This window comes from Polypterus senegalus, chromosome 18 (assembly GCF_016835505.1).
Source record: "Polypterus senegalus isolate Bchr_013 chromosome 18, ASM1683550v1, whole genome shotgun sequence".
Taxonomy (NCBI): Eukaryota; Metazoa; Chordata; class Cladistia; order Polypteriformes; family Polypteridae; genus Polypterus; species Polypterus senegalus.
The window spans coordinates 32,147,249-32,166,198 of NC_053171.1; the positions used below are offsets into that span (position 1 = coordinate 32,147,249).

General features: G+C 36.0%; 1 protein-coding gene across 1 annotated transcript in view; it reads left to right on the forward strand.

The window, feature by feature from the left end:
• Positions 1–18,950, forward strand: part of sav1 (salvador family WW domain containing protein 1) — a 77,180-nt gene that overhangs the window by 14,427 nt on the left and 43,803 nt on the right. The window contains exon 2 of the mRNA XM_039741087.1: positions 8,176–8,646. Within this exon, the coding sequence (XP_039597021.1) occupies positions 8,176–8,646 (471 nt within the window). The remainder of the gene's footprint in view (positions 1–8,175; positions 8,647–18,950) is intronic.

An 18,950-nucleotide genomic window follows, 5' to 3' on the forward strand; every position in this document is an offset into this window, starting at 1 on the left:
CGGATACCAGCAAGAGTGAAAGGGAATGTCTACAAGACGGTAGTGAGACCACCTATGTTATGGGTTGGATATGTTGGCACTGAGAAAAAGACAGGAGACAGAGCTGGAGGTGGCAGAGTTAAAGATGTTAAGATTTGATTTAGGTGTGACGAGGATGGACAGGATTAGGAATAAGTACATTAGAGAGTCGCCTCAGATTGGATTGTTTGGAGACAAATCCAGAGAGGTGAGATTGTGTTGGTTAGGACATGTGCAGAGGAGAGATGCTGAGTATATTGGGAGAAGGATGTTAAGGATGGAGCTGCCAGGCAAGAGGAAAAGTGGAAGGCTTAAGAGGTGGTTAATGGATGTAGTGAGAGAAGACCTGCAGTTGGTGGGTGTGACAGAGCAAGATGCAGAGGACATGAAGATATGGGACAAGATGATCCACTGTGGCAACTCCTAACGGGAGCAGCCAGAATGAGAATAAGACAACATAATTATCTTAGAAGCAGAGTGTGCCTTGTCTGGGGGCAAGGGAAAAATATGCCGGATCTGTCCATCGTGCCTACAGCTATGACTAGGCTATTGTGAGGAGAAGAGCAGTCAGGCTGTCTATGACATGAAGTCTCAGGATTATCAGTGTACACTTTGAGGAAGAGACACCTCTACATGCGGATCATTTCCGAAGAACTGTAGTTATAGCAGGAAAACAAAACTCGCCTGTGGGATAATGAAAAATGTGTCTTAGGGTGTAGGAAAGAGCCATGACGACTGTAAAAAAAACAAGTTATATAGAAAACTGCAGAGTTTAAGGAAAGATCCATGTAAGTGATGTCAAAGGAATGTGGAGGCCACAGGAAAAAAGAATAAGAGCTGCAAATGTTAAAACAAACTACGCAAAAAAAAATGTTTTTTTGTTCTATTTATAGGAAGGATACAGTAGTATTTTCTGTTTGTGCAATTTTGACAACCTACTCATTTTGTGCTGTTTGTTTTCTCAAGAATAGTTAAAATTGATTTCTATGTTAAAGTATTTAAATAAAATGTAAATTGTCCACAAATTAAAAAAATTATCAACCTCTCTCTCCTCTCTCTCTTTTTTTCACTCAGCCTTAAATATTAGGTAGTTGAATATATAAATACTTCCAGTAATTTTTTTTCATGTTATTCTTTGGCCACTCAGTTATCCTTGTTCATCACTAATATCTCTATTCAACATGTCACAAGGTGGTTTTGTCACCTACTTAAGTTTATTGATATTTTCAAACGCACTATTCTGAAACATTGGTGTGCTTTAGAGTTGCATTCTGTTTTTAAAGATCCTCCTTTTTTTCATTTTGCACATGGCAAGAATACTTGGGATCTGGTTATCAAATGGCTCTTCGTTACACCACAACATTCATCTTTGGATCAAGGGCTTAAGAGGAGCTATCTTTGATGTTTTTGTTGTAGTTTTTGTTCTAATGATTAAAGAGCTGGTTGTACTGGGACAACACAAAGTGCAGGTTTTTTTTATTAACACTGGTCTGATTTGAATTTACTAATGGTGGTATATCTATTTAATCTGTGCATGCTCTCTGTATTTTAGTAGCAAAATTGACCACATGGACTGGTGCAGAATCGCTAAATTTGGTATTGTGAAAAAAAATCTGCTGTTAGGCAGTTGACATGTGGACCCTAAGTTTTCTGTGCTGGAAGTAGTTAAGTTGCAGTATGGTATTGAGACTGTAACACTTATGTTGAAAAGAGTGGTGAATCCTTATATTAAACAAACTTATTTTTTTTATATAAATGCTGTAAGTTCTTTGTCCATTAACATCTTTCTGCATGCCTTTTCCACTCAAAACATATCGGAGGACAAGTGTTGTATTCAATGAGCAATTGCCTAGTAGGTACCTGCAAGGTTCATTGCTATTCTTCATTTTTTTTTAAGTAAATGTTAATATGATTGTGATCTGTTTTATTCCACGATGTGCTCTTTGGTATGTTTTTTTCTTTTCTTTTAATTTATAAATGCTCTCAGCACAATGAGGTTTTGACACAACCCCAACCCACCCCCCTAATTAACTGGCTCCTTCCTGTTTTAATGTTTAAACAGTGCATACCTAGTTAATGGTGAACCTGGAATGATTTATCTGTTGGAAAATTGTTCGGATCATTATGACTTTTTATTCTTCATACTAGGTTAGAAATCCATCTGTTCCTTTACAAACTTGAGTAATACTTCATCTCAGTGGTTTTGCATTTTATTTTCCACTTCATCCCTGTGAATTAGATTGAGACTTTGACCTTCATCGTTATTGTTAAATTTAACGGTTATGTGGAACTAATTAAGCTTTTTTTGGTTATTATTATTGCATGCCTGTTTAGCGGATTTTTGAAAACAATAAAAAAGTATATATAAAACATATAGAGGCTTAAAGTTCCCATTTTAAATTCTTTTACCAGATTTTTTGTGGGGTTTAAATAGATTAGATTGGTACAATTTTTTTCATCACTAGTGTTTACCAGCAAGTTTTTTTTCAAGCTATTTTACAGTCTTTGAAAATTTAAGAGATGCAGGCTAAATTTTGGCAGCAAGAAGAATACAGTCTTTAATGGATGTGCCGGAGTCCTTCAGCATAATGAAAAGATAATTTCATCTATAGTTCCATTAGTGAACTATGTTTGCTTATGTTAAAGGAAACTAAATTTGTAAAGAAAAAAAAAATATTTAGGCCACCTTATGCATGCATTGTGCATGTAGCAGGAATGTGTTTTCAAATTCCACATATATATTTTGTTGCAAAATAAGATCTTCAAACAGATACTTATTAGGTGGTGATGTTTATGTCATTTGTAAAGCTTTCATATTTGTTTATATGGATTACATTTGAATATTGAATTTGTTTACTTAATGTTTTTCCTGATGCATTCATTAGGTTATTGGGTTGTGCATGGAAAACAATGAGTCATCGCTGTACCTGTTGACTTGGTTTCTTCAGAAACTGCCTTACAGCGTTAATTTCTTCATTGGGACTATAAGATGACCTATAGAGCAGAGTAGTTCAGCAGGGTCCCTGTGTATACTGTATATGCTTTGCCATGGAAGGCTTTTGATATAATTGTTACTCTGCATGGTCAAAAGTATGCGAGTACCCTAACATACCACCCATTTTTGCTTGTTGAACATCTCATTCCAAACAATGGGAAAGAGAAGATTTTCATTTATAGTTTGTACCACTGTCTGAAAAGAAAGGATTACTATAATTTGTACAAAAGTACTGTCGTTTCTTCTGCATTTGACATCTGTGTATCAGCCCCAGTATTTATTGTATATATGCACGCACAAGACTTGCCTAGAAATATTTTTAAAAGTTTAAATATTTAAGTCAAAAATTAACAGAAAATGTATAACTTTTTCTGTAATAAGTAAGCATCATATTTTTTAAGGGTCAAAAAAACTTAAAGAGTATGCACAGTTCACTGTCAAACTGGCAAATGTGATGTGGTATGTTTTAAACAGGCAGTTACTGAATTACTTATGGCAGAGAAGGAATTGATCTAGCCCTCACACCCAGGTGCCATCTGTGGGAAAATGTTTGGAAGTAATTGTGAGGTTATTGAAATGACTGTAAATGCAGGATTCAGACTAGTTCAAGAAAGAGCTGTATGTGCTTGCTTCTTGCTGACACAAGGTTGTTATAGTTAGTAGAGTATGCAGAGAAATGTAAATTGAAATAAATACATTTAGTTATGATTATGTTCAATTTTGTGATTAAAAAAATTGTGGCAGACATTCTCGACAAACATATATATGTCTATGTGTGCGCACACTGCTTGTGTGCTTGTACTATATGTTTTTATGCATATTTCTTTTTGCAAACCTTTCTCCTCTTCTATAAGCCTTTTTAGCCATGTGTAACCTTTAGTTCATTGGTAGGCTACTCGTTTTAAATATCATGCCTATTGTATTTGTTTCCTGATTCAAACTGATGAAAGACGTTCCTGTGTCCTTATAATTCTCCTTACCAACACAGGCTTCTTTAAACACCTCCCTGAGTGTGAGCTCAGGCTGTCCTGTAGTCACTCTGCAGTCTCATTAGACATCTTGTTCATAAAACTGCAAAAGAAATCATATCTCAATAATGATGGGGAAAATTAATGTTACGAGATATATGTATTAAATCTAGGTAGATCTTTCAAAGCTGCTATATTAAGTTAAAACTGTCACAACAACACCATGCCATATATCATTTGTACAACAGGAACTGTTAAAACTTGTAGGTGAAAGGACTGAAATGAACTATAGTTAAAATGTTGGAGAAAGAAAAGGTGCATCTTCGGTGGGTTTGAATGCAAGTAAGAACATAAAAAGTGTTTGGAACAAGAAGAAAGCAAGTATTAGAAATGTGTAATATTTATATGTGGTATAAATAGCACAAACAAGTATTTTTGTAATGTTGGACCAGGTAGCTAGTGGCCGAGTTTTAAAGATAATCCAATAACTAATTAGAGGCAAGTGTAAATGATATCGAGCAGAAGGTGATGTGACTACATCACCTTGTTTTTTCTTGAGACTTTGGATGTGTCACTACTTTTTTTTAAATGAATTATTGTGCTTGCATGAATTTTTGTGTTTTTCGTTAAATAAACAAGTGCGATTTGGACTGCTGCCTCACAGCTCCAGAGCCTTAGGTTTAAATTCTGGACCAAGTTGCCATCTGAATGGTTCTTCCTTTTTCTGAGGTGTTTTTTCCTCTACCTTTTACAGTGTTCTTTACATATTCCCAAGGTGGCTGTGTTAGTGAATTAGTAATTTCAGATTGGCTCAATATATGTGTGGATGTCTTGTAATGGACAGGCTTGGTCACCATCCTGCCTGCGTAGTACTTTCATGGTAAGTACCAGCTGCTTGGAAGGCTCTACTGGGTTAACTAGGAATGGATGAATGAACCAGTATTGTTTTAATTAAATAACAAAACGCTATCTTTGTTTGTCATCTGTTCTGTTTAACTTGTTTCCTTTTTCACACATTTTCAAGCAGCATTAATATGGGTTTGTGTACTTTGCTAGGTTTGATATTTTGCATATCTGAAAGAAGAGCATATCTGAGAAAATGTAAATTGCTAAGTCAGTAGTAGTGGTGAAATTTACAAAATCTTTTGGCCACACTAAATGCTTATTTTAAATTTGATTGTTGTTTTTGGCATAATTTTGTGTCTCTGTGTTTTACATACATGTAGAAGGTTTATTGTACTGTCCGTGTAGGACTAAGGTAAGAGTGATGGAGCTTCATAAATATGCCAGAAGTCTGCGAGGAAACAGCATGAGCATTTGGTCAGAGTGGTGCATATAACATTTCAGTTTTTTAAAAGCTTTGATAAAGCCCTAATTCAAATTGTGTGCAAATCCGTAAAAATCTGGAGTGGTCTCCCCGAGACTTTCTCGTATACACAGATATGGGGATGGATATTTAAGAAGTAAACCACAAGACAATGATTATATTTTTATAGTATGTACATTAAAGAACTATCAACAACAAATCAAATTAATAACATATTGAGCAATTATTATAAAAGTAAAGTTGAATAAATCTAACTCTGCAGCTACATGAATAAAGAAAAGTACCACTTCTGGTTAGAAGAAATAGCTCAAAAGTTGATAGAAAGTTACGTTTTATACCTAATACTTTTATGCAAAATTTAGTTAACTTGTGTATGCTTTCAGTTAGGTTATCGTGTTTACATACATACATACACACACACACACACACACAAAGGCATATTTCCAAAAATTGTATTTTTGAACTCAGGGAGGTCTAAATTGTCAATATTCATCAAAATCAAATTTTTGGAAGATTAGAATACTTTCCCTCCGAGAAGGTAAATCGGACTCGGGGAGGACTAAAAGTTCGAGATTTATCAAAATCTCAAGGTTGAATGTTTAGACAATTACAGTACTTTTCCTATATTTCGTATACAAGAAAGTAAAAAGTTGGATTAATGACTGGAAATGAGATATGATGCAAGGAACTTCTTCCAGACTAATTTAAAAAGTTGGTTTCCACAGGCATCAATGCTGGAGCTGCTGCTCTTTTATAATTTATAGAGAATATGTCTAAGCTTGTAGATGTCCCTGAAGTTGGGAAATTGGTGGATGCCATAAAATTAGTAAAATCATTTCCTTTGGACCAGGACAGAATACATGGCAGGTGATATTAAATTTAAAGTTTTACTTGAAGAAAATAATTGTATCAATAAGTATGCAATTTGAGAAAGATTTAAGAATCATAGTGGACTTAGTACAGTAAAACCTTGATTATCAGTCAGGGGTCAGGACCGAGGCCGTAATGGACAAGAGAAAAGACAAATAACAGAACAGCTACTTTAAAAATGATATAATGTAGATTAGCAAATAGACATATTTATTTACAAAACAAATTATAATATAGTATTAACTAATTCATGTAATATTGTACTGACCAGCATAAGAAGGAAACACAACACAGTGCTGGAATTTTCTTTGTTTTACTTGGAGTCTTCAAGGTTAGTAGATAGATAGATAGATAGATACTTTTTTAATCCCAAGGGGAAATTCACATAATCCAGCAGCAGTATACTGATACAAAAAATATATATATTAAATTAAAGAGTAATAAAAATGCATGTAAAAGCAGACAATAACTTTGAGTAATGTTAGCATTTACTCCCCTGGGTGGAATTGAAGAGTCGCATAGTGTGGGGGAGGAACGATCTCCTCAGTCTGTCAGTGGAGCAGGACGGTGACAAAAGTCTGTCACTGAAGCTACTCCTCTGCCTGGAGATGACACTGTTCAGTGGATGCAGTGGATTCTTCATGATTGACAAGAGTTTGCTTAGTGCCCGTCGCTCTGCCACAGATGCTAAACTGTCCAACTTTAATCCTACAATAGAGCCTGCCTTCTTAACAAGTTTGTCCAGGCAGGAGGCGTCCTTCTTTATGCTGCCTCCCCAGCACACCACCGCGTAGAAGAGGGCACTCGCCACAACTGTCTGGTAGAACATCTTCAGCATCTTATTGCAGTTGTTGAAGGACGCCAACCTTCTTATGAAGTATAGTCGGCTCTGACCTTTCTTACACAGAGCATCAGTATTGGCAGTCCAGTCCAATTTGTCATCCAGCTGTACTCCCAGGTATTTATAGGTCTGTACCCTCTGTACACAGTCTTCTCTGATGATCACGGGGTCCATGAGGGGCCTGGGCATCCTAAAATCCACCACCAGCTCCTTGGTTTTGCTGGTGTTCAGGTGTAAGTGGTTTAAGTCGCACCATTTAACAAAGTCCTTGATTAGCTTCCTGTACTCCTCCTCCTGCCCACTCCTGATGCATCCCACGATAGCAGTGTACAGTAAGCTGTACATTTTATCATCTGTGATTTTATATATAATCTTGATGTTTCATATTTAATGTGGTCAAGTACTACCTAATCCTTGTCAGAGCACTGAAAATGCGGATTGATGCAATGTGTAAAGTGGCCACAGTAAACTGTTTATTTTTAACTGTTATGAATCTAATTATATTATTTGTTTTACTGTATTGTGATGCAGATTATGCAGTTATCAGATGTATGACCTTTTTTTTTCCCAGAAGGCAAATGTGTATAGATAAGAATTCCAAAATGCCTCCCTTATTTATGACCATTCAGCAGCACCACCCACCTGTCCAAGTGTTGTCTTGGCCCACCATCTTTATCCAGTGTTAGCTCTCTGTGAATCTCCTGTTTGTGAATATACTCTTTATATGAGGAGACAAGTTCTTCAGTTTCATTTTTGGAAATGGTACAAAAGCAGCAAAGCGATGACGTTTTAAATTAAACAAATGTACCTCTGTAATAACAAAATATATTAAAACTTCAAAAAACCTTTGAGGAAAACATGTCTTCATTTGTCATGGGAAGTAAAAATCTCACTTGTATACACCTGAGGTAACAACTTTATTATAACAAGAAAATATAAGAAAAATAGTCCTAGGAATTTAAAAATGAGCATTGCTTTTATAGCGCAAAATCTGTTTTGTGTTAAATTGTTTAGACTACACTCTATGGTACTATTTGTGATTGTGTTAAATAGTTTTTGATAGCTCTTTATAGACTTCTTTTTCAGTTTTTGAACATCTTTTAAATTGCCATTTTTTTCCTCTAATAGTTTTCCCCAATTTGTTTTTCTCTTAAAGATCTAATGCCTTCATTTATTCGACATGGTCCTACTATTCCAAGACGTGCCGATGTCTGTCTTCCAGATACAGGACAATCTTCCTATTCTGTTGGAGCTAGTGATGCTGTAGTGACCCGGAACCAGAGTTTCCTGCGCTCCCCTGTACAGCGACCACCTCATGAGATAGCACGCAGAGAAAGTAATCGTTTATCAACACCATCCTACCTCCCTCGCAGCCTGGCTGAAGTTCCCCGGGAGTATGGGGCATCCTCACAATCCTTTCTGACTGAGGTTAATCCTTTAGCAGAAAATGGAGATTCTGGTAGTAATACCCGATACTACTACCCACATGATCCCTACTATGAGGGACAAAGGCGCCGCCATCTTACAGATCGCTTGCATGATGACTACAGATATTATGAACATAACAGTGATCACTTCCAAAGGGTTTCTGCACCTCCATCACAGCCTACAGGGAGGCATCCTACAAGTAAGCTGCATTCATATTTTCTCCTTGACTTGTGTGGTTTAAAAGAGTGTTTTTCATTCCATTTGTAGTACTGTGTTAATTTTATTATTTTGATCGATTATCTGGTTAATAAGTTGCTTTTTTCTGCTATAGTGTTGCAGACTTTTCTTTATATAACAGACATTTTTAAGACTACATTTCAACTTGCCTTCCACCACTTAGTTTAATGGAAACATTTCCACAATAACCAGCTTTTCTGCTCAGGCAAATAAGTGTCTCATATTTGCATCTCCACCCAATTTTTAAGTTTGTTTTTATCCATTCAGATTTACTAAGTACAAGAATGTGTTGTGCATTTAGTGGGAGGGTTCTGTTTGGCTTATTTCTGTGACTGATGTGCTGACGTCAAAGCCCCCAGGGATTATAAAATGTTAAATCCACCCAAGATCCACCTTTATTAAAAATGGGGGACATTTGTATTGAAGAAAAACATTCATAACCTGATAAGCGTATGTATGCTATAACTGTATAATATGCAGTGTGTATTTAAAAAATAAATAAATAAAAAAATAAGATTTGTATTAAAGAGAAGCTGTAAAGATCAGTCACTTTTAGTCTGGTATATTGACCTTGCAGAGTGAGTTATGTGGGTTTTGTATGAGTAAGAAAACGATGAAACTTAGCACTTTCCACTCAATGAACTGTACATTTCTAAAGCAAAACAGACCTTTAGTAGAAAACTCGGGCTGTTTCTGGATAGCATGTTAATATAGTTTCAGAAGCCAGCAAAAAATAACTGTGGTCAGACTGTCAATATAGTCATCTGCAAACTTTTTAGTGTATTATAGTATCGAGATTGCAAACTTGAAGGAAAGTCATACAGACTTGGAAAAGCATGCCAATTATGTCTTGGATAGAGCCCACCATTCTACAGCATACCCCAGTATTAAAGTAGTAAAGGTGGCTATTTCTTTTAAAACCAGCAGGCACAGTAACCACACTAAAAAATAAAAATGGCAAACAAAGTTTTTTATGATGGCAGGATAGGAACAATTGCATAAGAATGAGTTAATGCATACAATGCAGAAAAGGTAGATTATAAGTGTGTATAAGTGATAGTGAAGTCCGAATGTCATTTATAGAAAGATTTACATCAGAGTGAAGTTTCATAAAAGCTGAAAATGTGGCTGCCGAAGGTACCTACTATTTAGGGTAAACACAGTACACATGCACTATGCACATTTTCAGAACTTTGTATACAACTGTTAAATATCATATGAGGGCTCAGAAAATGGGCAGAAATACACAAGGAGCAAGAACTCCAGAATTATAGTTGAATGATCTAGTAGCTGATCCATGCAGAAGGCTTAGGTGAGCGTGATACTTGGCACAAATGAGGCTGCTGACAGTTGTTTTTTGTTTTTACCAGTTTTGGTTTAATGCTGATCTGAATGTGGAAGTTAATAAAACATGCAAGAAAAAAGACTTGACCAAGAACTAGTACATCAGATATAAAGGGATTACTGACTAGTTTAATGAACATTTTATTAAATCATTGGATCTTGATGTAGAACAGAAACCACCATTATAGGGTCTTCTCAAAGCAAGAAAACAATTGTAATATATTGAAGGTGAAAGTGAAAATAAACATTAGAACATGTAATTAAGTTCTGAATATGTAAGTTTCCAATTGGAATTGGTGGCGTGAGGTACGTTTCTAGACTGACCTCCTTATTGTCCAAGCATGTCACAGTTTAATGGGCAGTGGTGGACTGAAGCAGTATAACAGGAAAGTATAAAGTAATTGGTGGAAAATATTTGTTCACTCACACATTTATTTATCTCTTGGCTTTATTTTAGACTGTATTTCATATAGTATTATTTCTTTATAGGATTTTATGACTTTTACACAAGTTCATGGTAATTTTTGTACTTTTTGATGCTACTATAGTGTGGTAAAGTCTAGAAATGGGTTTTAAGTCACACAAGATGCCAGTTTAGTAGTTTTGTGTCTGATTATGTAGATATTACATTTGCTAAGAGAATACTCTGCACACATGTAAATGAGAACATTTGATTATCAAAATAGTTCTTTGTGTGTGCATCAAAATTATGAAGTAGCCAGCAGCCAGACTGCAGAACTACATGGTCTAAAGAAGGTATCCCTATGCTTGTGTGTAAAGTATTGAGATTTGTTCATTTTCCATGTTTGCGTTCTTTGTCGGCCCCTAACTTGCTGCCCGTCCCCCACTTCTCCTTTTAAGCCTGCAGTTAGTGGCTTTACTTGTAAATTACTACTTATTCATCGCCTAGAAATAGCAACCATACATTAAACTCTGGGCAGATGCGGAAATACCTTCACACTCATTCTTGCTTTACAAATTATAAGAGTGCTCATTTGGCAGCCCTGTGATTTACCGGCCAGTGTGATCACCAAGGCTTTTCTTTGTTTCCTGCCAATGGTGTTTGATGATGGGGTTGATTTTGTTGCCTTGTTAAAAAGATGCAGCAACCTAAGGTATTTTATCACTTGTCATAACACACAGAGAAGACATTAAACATCAAAGATGCATTATATTGCCATGATAACATGGAGTTGCCAATTCGGTGTAAATGTTTTTTTAAGCTTTTTAACAACTCATTTGGTCTGATGTAGGCTTTTTTATTCCCTTGTCCTCTGTGTATCACCCTTATTTTTGTTTTTGGGGTTTGACTTTTACATTGTATATAAATAAATAAACATTTTTATTTTGTGTGCTTTTGTTGTATTTAGACCACTATTTTCCTACAGAAATCTAATATAGTAGTGGTGGTATCCCCTTCTTTAGGGGTAAAGGAGACCCCCCAATGGAAAATTTTGGTTGTGATGATTTTTACTATTTTGCGTATTGCTTACCTGGGTTAAAAAAGAACATGGAACCTTCTCAGTTGTTTTTAGTAACAATAGTAAACAATTAAATAAAATTAGTAAACAAATAACAATAAATAAACACACAATGGAATTATTAGTTGAAAAATGGTTTCTCTGAATAAATGAAGATTAAATTTGCAGCTGCAATTACACACACAGACTGGGTAACAGAGCTAAGTATATCTGTTTATTCAAAGGACATTGATTCTTTGCAGATGAGGTGTGTCTTCCTTGTTACGAATGCACATCTTGTACAATAAAATAAGTACAACTCTGATGTTTCAATGTTAAGATGAAATAATAAAGTAAGGTTACTTCCAGATTCTGTTTAACATTAAAGAGTGCACTTCACTGTAAAAATAAAGTTGATTATTATACAGTATAGTCATAGCTTCTGAACAGCCTGCATAAAATCAAATACTACAACAAGTTTTTGAACCCAAAGCAATGAGTTATTATGAAGTTTATTTTTTAAAAAATGGTGGCAGCCCTTACTGAAAATATAGATAATATGTTGCTGCTTTTCCAGCCATAATTCTATAATGGATATGGCTGTTTTATAAAATGCAATGATGTGTGCTGGGTATGAAGGTTGTTTGCAGAGATTTTGGTATTTCTTTATTGTCCAAAAGACATTTATTAGATTTAGGTAACCATATCCATCCATCCATCCATCCATCCATCCATCCATTTTCTAACCCGCTGAATTCGAATACAGAGTACGGGGCTCTGCTGGAGCCAATCCCAGCCAACACAGGGCACAAGGCAGGAACCAATCCTGGGCAGGGTGCCAACCAACACAGGACGCACGCACACACACACAAACACACCCACACACCAAGCACACACTAGGGCCAAGTTAGAATCGCCAATCCACCTAACCTGAATGTCTTTGTGGGAGGAAACCGGAGCACCCGGAGGAAACCCACGCAGACACGGGGAGAACATGCAAACTCCACGCAGGGAGGACCCGGGAAGCGAGCCCGGGTCTCCCTAACTGCGAGGCAGCAGCGCTACCACTGCGCCACCGTGCCGCCCTGGTAACCATATCTCTTGGTTTAAGTGTCTGCACATTAATGAATAAGTAGCTTGGCCAGTTTATCAGTTCAGGATAAGCACAAGGAAATTTGATTATCAAGTTGGTGGCAATGTATATTATACAATGCACAACACAATATATCGAGATATGAAAATCGTGTAGGGTATTAAATTGTTTTTATATGTACCGTTAAATCCCAGAGTAGCTACACTAAACTCTTAAAAAATGAATATATTTTCCTCATGCAGTTTTCATGGCATGAGTTTGGAAATGTGTTAAGTGCAGCATGTGATATAGTTATGGATTTTTTTTTTTTTTTTTAACTATTTGTATAATTTTGCAGTGGTGGCTAAAAATTTTGCATTGCCAGCAGCCTACTGGCAATTTTTTTAATGCAGGCAAAACTGGTACAGGGCATCATTACTCTCTTTTCATTTGCCCATCATATTTTTTATTATACATTTTCATCAACCTTTGAATTATAAAAATGCAGTGTCACTGTGTTAGATACTGAAATTGTTGATTACATATGCTGCAGCTTTACAAAAGGGAGTGGTTTTTTTTATTTTTCTGAAAGGCTAACTTACTCCAAATAATTTGTCATGGCATCATTGTGGAAATTTTTCAGTTCACCTTCTTTTTAACCCACATAACTTACAGTAATAGCCTATTTGCATTTTTTGAAGGGTAAATTTTCCATTTTCATCAATGAAATGAACAGGTTCCTATCCAACAGGAAGGAAAAATCTTTTCCATTTAAAATGCTGACTTCTAAGTAGGATGTACACTGTTCAAGTTTATTGCCACCTTCTGTGTCACCTGGAAAGTGGTCATCCTCACAGTAGGCATGATCCTGTCTTGCAAGATGACAGACAATACAAAATAATAATAATAAAAAAAAGTCATTTAAACCTGAATGAACTAAGAATGTGCAGTATGCTGGGAATTGCAAACAGCAGATTCTACCTGTCCTCGGCTAAACCAACAGCCACTGATCAAGATGCATATCTGTGACTGAGTGTACTGGCTGCTACTTTAAGCTACATGTGCACATTAAATGATTCAAAAGTAGTGTGCAGTCCTATTTCTCACCAGAAGCGAAAGCTGCAACATATTCTTTTTGTCAAAACTTATTTGCTTCTTCCATAGGTGGTTTAAAAAAAAAAAAAGGAATTCACTAGATGAAAATGACAGCTTCTGTTACAAGACCAAATGTGTGTGATCGTGCAAAGCTTTATTCATATTGAAACGTGTTGAGGTGAGGATATATGAATAAAGCCAACTAGGGGAAAAAAACAAGGTGAGGTGTGAGTGTAGAGCAGCCTAAGCTCATCTCCTTCTAAATCATAGAACCAGCCTCTAGTCTTAAAATAACTCATTAAAGAAAAGAAAAAGTAAGATTTTGAAGTTGTTGTGGGTCATTGCTGGATTTTTTTTTTTTTTTCTTGTGACATTAGATGGTTAATTAAAAAAGTTTTAATTACTACCAGTGGTTTGTATACTTTAGGGCTCCCTTCTGAAATGTTGCTATTTGAATATAATAAAAAATTATTTACAGTTCTTTTTCGAAGGCAAAAACTGTCATTTAATTGTCAAAGAATTGTCGTTTTACCTGCACTAATTTTGCCATCATGTTACTCCAAATGAGCTATGCAAAACTGTAGTATTTTACTGATCTGTTTTTTGTGCTTCACTTTCATTAAATATTTTCGTAATTTTGAATGGTTAGCTTGTGCTCTTTATTAGTAAAACCTACAGCCAGACTTCTTTACAATGTAGTCTCATTACTCCGCACTTTGATCTACAAATGTACTGAGAACAGTTTTTCGAAATTCTTCTCTTGTGCTCTAAAAGTATTGTTTTTGCATCTGATTCTGTCTCATTCACTCTTAGATCCTGGACTGTTTTTTTTTTATTAATGCTAAGACCCCGTCATTAAAGCAAATTGAAAATAACTGTCATAATTTTGATTTCCATTTTATTAGAATGCTTTAAACCCCAAGTTTAAAGAGCCTCATCGTCCAATATCTCTTGTCCAATAGTCAGTCTCCTTCTTAACAAAACGGGATGTAATTAAAAATACACAGGCTACCTTTATTGAAATATTGCTGCATCTGTAAAGGAGAAAAAAGTGGGCAGATTGTGCAGACTCTAAGTTGATACTGTGACAATCCTATTTTTCTGAGTGAGTCCATAGATGCTGACTAGTTTTTTATTCTGTATGTCGTGATATTAACTGTACTCTGCAGCAGCCCATTAGACACTTCCAAAATAGTAAAACAAGCCTACCTTCCACTTTCTGCTTTTTTAATTTGCTTGCTATTGTAACCCTGTCTCACTAACTAACCAGTATTCCTCCTTATCTAAAACTGCACTGCCTGTGCTTGTTTGGAAGCGAGACGCATCACAATACGTTTGCATCGCAGTGCTCCATCTAAGTGCTGCAAGTCTGACCTATGAAAAAGTGTCATAAGTGCTTCATGGTTTGCAAATGTGTGAGTAAAAAAAAAAAAGTAAAAAATATGAATGTAGCGGAGCATGGTGCCAGTGTGTGTGTGTGTGTGTGGCTTATGTGGATTTCAGCTCCTTTTCCTGGTAGTTTTTATGGCGCGCTGTCCCAAAAAGGATTTTCGCACCCAGCTGTCAGTACTAGACTGAAAAAAGACAGTGGTGCAGTTGCACACGATTTTGATGGCTCTTCTATTTAAATGATAGTTGCCCTTATACTACAGTACTTGAATTCTTTTTTTTTTTTGTTGCTGTTCATGTGTGTTCTTGTTGTTACCACCAGTATGGCCATTACCATTATAGTAATGTGTACAAAAGCACATACAAACGTACACATGACATCCAGAATCATAAACCTAAGTTCATATATATTCGGATATTTTACATATTTTAATTTGAATATTCAAACCTTACTTTTTTGGCTAATTTGATAGCTCTAGTATACATTTAGAGTGTTATTACACTCTAACTTTAATAAATATTACATTCCTTTAAATAACACATATTTAAAAAAAAAAAACGGTGTATTCTGTTTTGCATGATTAACATGCGTGTGTCCTCACTTCCCGTTAGAACAAATGCCAAGAAGTAATTGGCCTGTGTAAGAGAGGACTATGCATAGAAACACACCAAAACTAATCCACACATAGAAAGAATACCAAATGCAAAATGTGCTTATTTAATATGGGAACAAAAACACACAATCAAATACAAAGCAAATACTATCCACAATCTGAGGGACTGTAAGCAAGGGGTAGAATCCATCAAAATGTGAGACACTAAACCCAACCTGTGAAACAAAACAAATCATTTAATTTTTTTTTATTTAATTTTTCTTAGGTATGAAGAATACAGAGATTTTGAATGCAGTCACATTAAATGTTTATTTACTAGGCCTGTGAAAGTTAATGCACTTTTTGTAATTTAATGTGGCCTGTTTAATGCATTAAAAAATATTGTCACGTCCAGGGCTGGCAACAAGGGAAATTCCTCAGGGAGAGAGTGATGTGATCTGGGAGGCATTTTTATGTATTTTTTAAAAAAAATGTATATACTACCTTTAAAAATGTTATAAAATTTTCATATAAAGGTTCACAATTTCATATTATGTGTTTCACAGTGATACGCCACATGTCAGTAAGTAGCACTGGTGTTCATTTTCTTGATTTAAAGATACCGATATAAGTGCCCCGGTTATGGCAGTCCTGGTGCAATGCTAGCGAGAAGTTTTTTTTTTTTTCTTTCCCATTTCATGTTTCTGTAAGAAGATCACATCAATGTCCTGTCACATTAAGTGCTAAATAGGTTATCTTTGAGTGGCACCAAAACCAAAATAAGTCCATAAATTTGCGAGTCGGCTAGGTAGCTTACATTGCTGACTGCCCAAATAAAGTGACGTATTCTGATTATCCCTACCCATTATTCCAGTTTGCAGTATCTTCGCTAATTTATGCCAAGTGTGCAACATAACCATCCCAAGTAATGCACAGTGTCATTTTTTTTAAGCTATGGAGGTATTTTTTTTTTAGCGTGCCAGGATCAAAGTTGTAGGTAGAGCAGTGTTCCAACTGTTTTTCTGTGGTGGCACACTTTTTATAACCAAAAAAATCCCAAGGCACACCACGATTCTACCAACCACAAAAGCATTAAATCTCTTAGATGTGGAAAACTCTCCAAGGGGGTGGTTTGAAAAAAAAAAGCAGCTTGGAACTTGACATTCACAGACACAGCACTTAATGAGCACTTTGGACACATTTCCCAGCTTCTTCGTTCCTTTGCTCGCTTATATAGGCAGTCCTCTCTCTGCCTCACACCGCTGACCCAGGGTCAGAGGCAACTCGAATGCCCACTGGTCCTCGGCTTTGCGAGATTTTCTGGTAAACATGCAGTTGTGTCTGCTGCTTCATTTAGTCCCGTCCTCATTGGACACGTCTCGACCACCATCTGAAATCTGGATCCGAGGCACTTCACTGTTATTTCCACAGCGCACCACTTGAAAAACACTTGACTTGTGTGGAGTATAATTATCAAGTCATTGATGGTGATGACCTATTGAGGTTAGTATTTGTGAAATTCTAACACAATTTTTAATGTATGCCCATTTAAGAGATGTGTATTCTTTCAATTAAATCATTGATTGTTTCATTTTTACTTTGACACGTCTGTGTCTCGTGTGCTATGCCAATTTGAGAATTCATCCATTGGCCTTATTTTCTTATTGCTGCCTTTTCAGAAGGTATTCAAATTCAGGTTGTACTTGCTCAAGTAGTGTTTTGTATTAAAAATTCAGGTTTAAGGTCATTGTTAAGTTTAAATTATACCATTATTTTTTTTTTCCAATTCCTTTGTGTTGATTTCACAGACATTTTGTGATTCAGTGTGTACTTATTTCATGATTTTTGTTTTAATGCTAGATGTGATTAATCATGATTAGTTACATACATTTATGTGATTAATTTTTCTTAATCAGTTCTCAGCCCTGTGTTTAAATTACTGTATGAAAATCAAAGTACTTAAGCTTCATGATAAGCAGTCACGAGTTTATGGACGTTTTACATACCACTTGATTTAGATAGATAGATAGATAGATAGATACTTTATTAATCCCAAGGGGAAATTCACATAATCCAGCAGCAGTATACTGATACAAAAAAAACAATATTAAATTAAATAGTAATAAAAATGACAATAACTTTGAGTAATGTTAGCATTTACTCTCCTGGGTGGAATTGAAGAGTCGCATAGTGTAGGGGAGGAACGATCTCCTCAGTCTGTCAGTGGAGCAGGACGGTGACAAAAGTCTGTCACTGAAGCTACTCCTCTGTCTGGAGATGACACTGTTCAGTGGATGCAGTGGATTCTTCATGATTGACAGGAGTTTGCTTAGTGCCTATCACTCTGCCACAGATGTTAAACTGCCCAACTTTACTGCTACAATAGAGCCTGCCTTCTTAACAAGTTTGTCCAGGCGTGAGGCGTCTTGCATCTTCATGCTGCCACCCCAGCACACCACCACGTAGAAGAGGGCACTCACCACAACCGTCTGGTAGAACATCTGCAGCATCTTACTGCAGATGTTAAAGGACACCAACCTTCTCAGAAAGTAAAGTCGGCTCTGACCTTTCTTACATAGAGCATCAGTATTGGTTAGTTCAGTTGATTGCATCAATTTGCAGTTTGACAAGGATGTTATATTGAAGGTTTGCTTTCTCTGTAAAGTGTGTTGTCATTGTGTTGTGAGACTGGGGCTTTTGTTATTTCTTAAGCGATTTTCCTCCAATAATCAGCCAAACCTAATCTGGAACACCTGATTCTAATTGTATGGATTTGAAGTGGTAATAAATGTAGGGGTGAGCTTACTTTGTCTACCTAACAAATCTGAATTTTTGTTCATTTAGATTATGAGAATGAATACACCGTGTCAGTTTTTTGTGTCCTTTGTTCAAGTGTATCACTTTTATATGCAAGCAGTGTTTACCTGAAGATCTGCTTTCTGCCTGTTCAAATATCTTGAAAAACTGCACAGTTTCCATGGGTTGTACTTTCCACGTGTCTCTATGTCACTATATGAGATTCATGTCACTAGATCATTTAATGTGTAGTTTTCATAGTAAACTAAAATTAATGCCGTGAAAAAGTAACTACCGGTAACAACTTGGGAGGGGGGGGGATTGGAGGCATTGTGGGGATGTGAAAACTGCAACCAAATATAGCTAAAAATTTGTTGTGCATGAGGGATAGTGAGAAGCTTGTGCAGGACAGGATGTTTGATACCTATGGGACAAAGTGAACATTTGCCCAATTTTTTATTTTAAATTTTATTTTAAAGTGTATTTTGAGAATTCATATAATCTACAGGATTAGAAG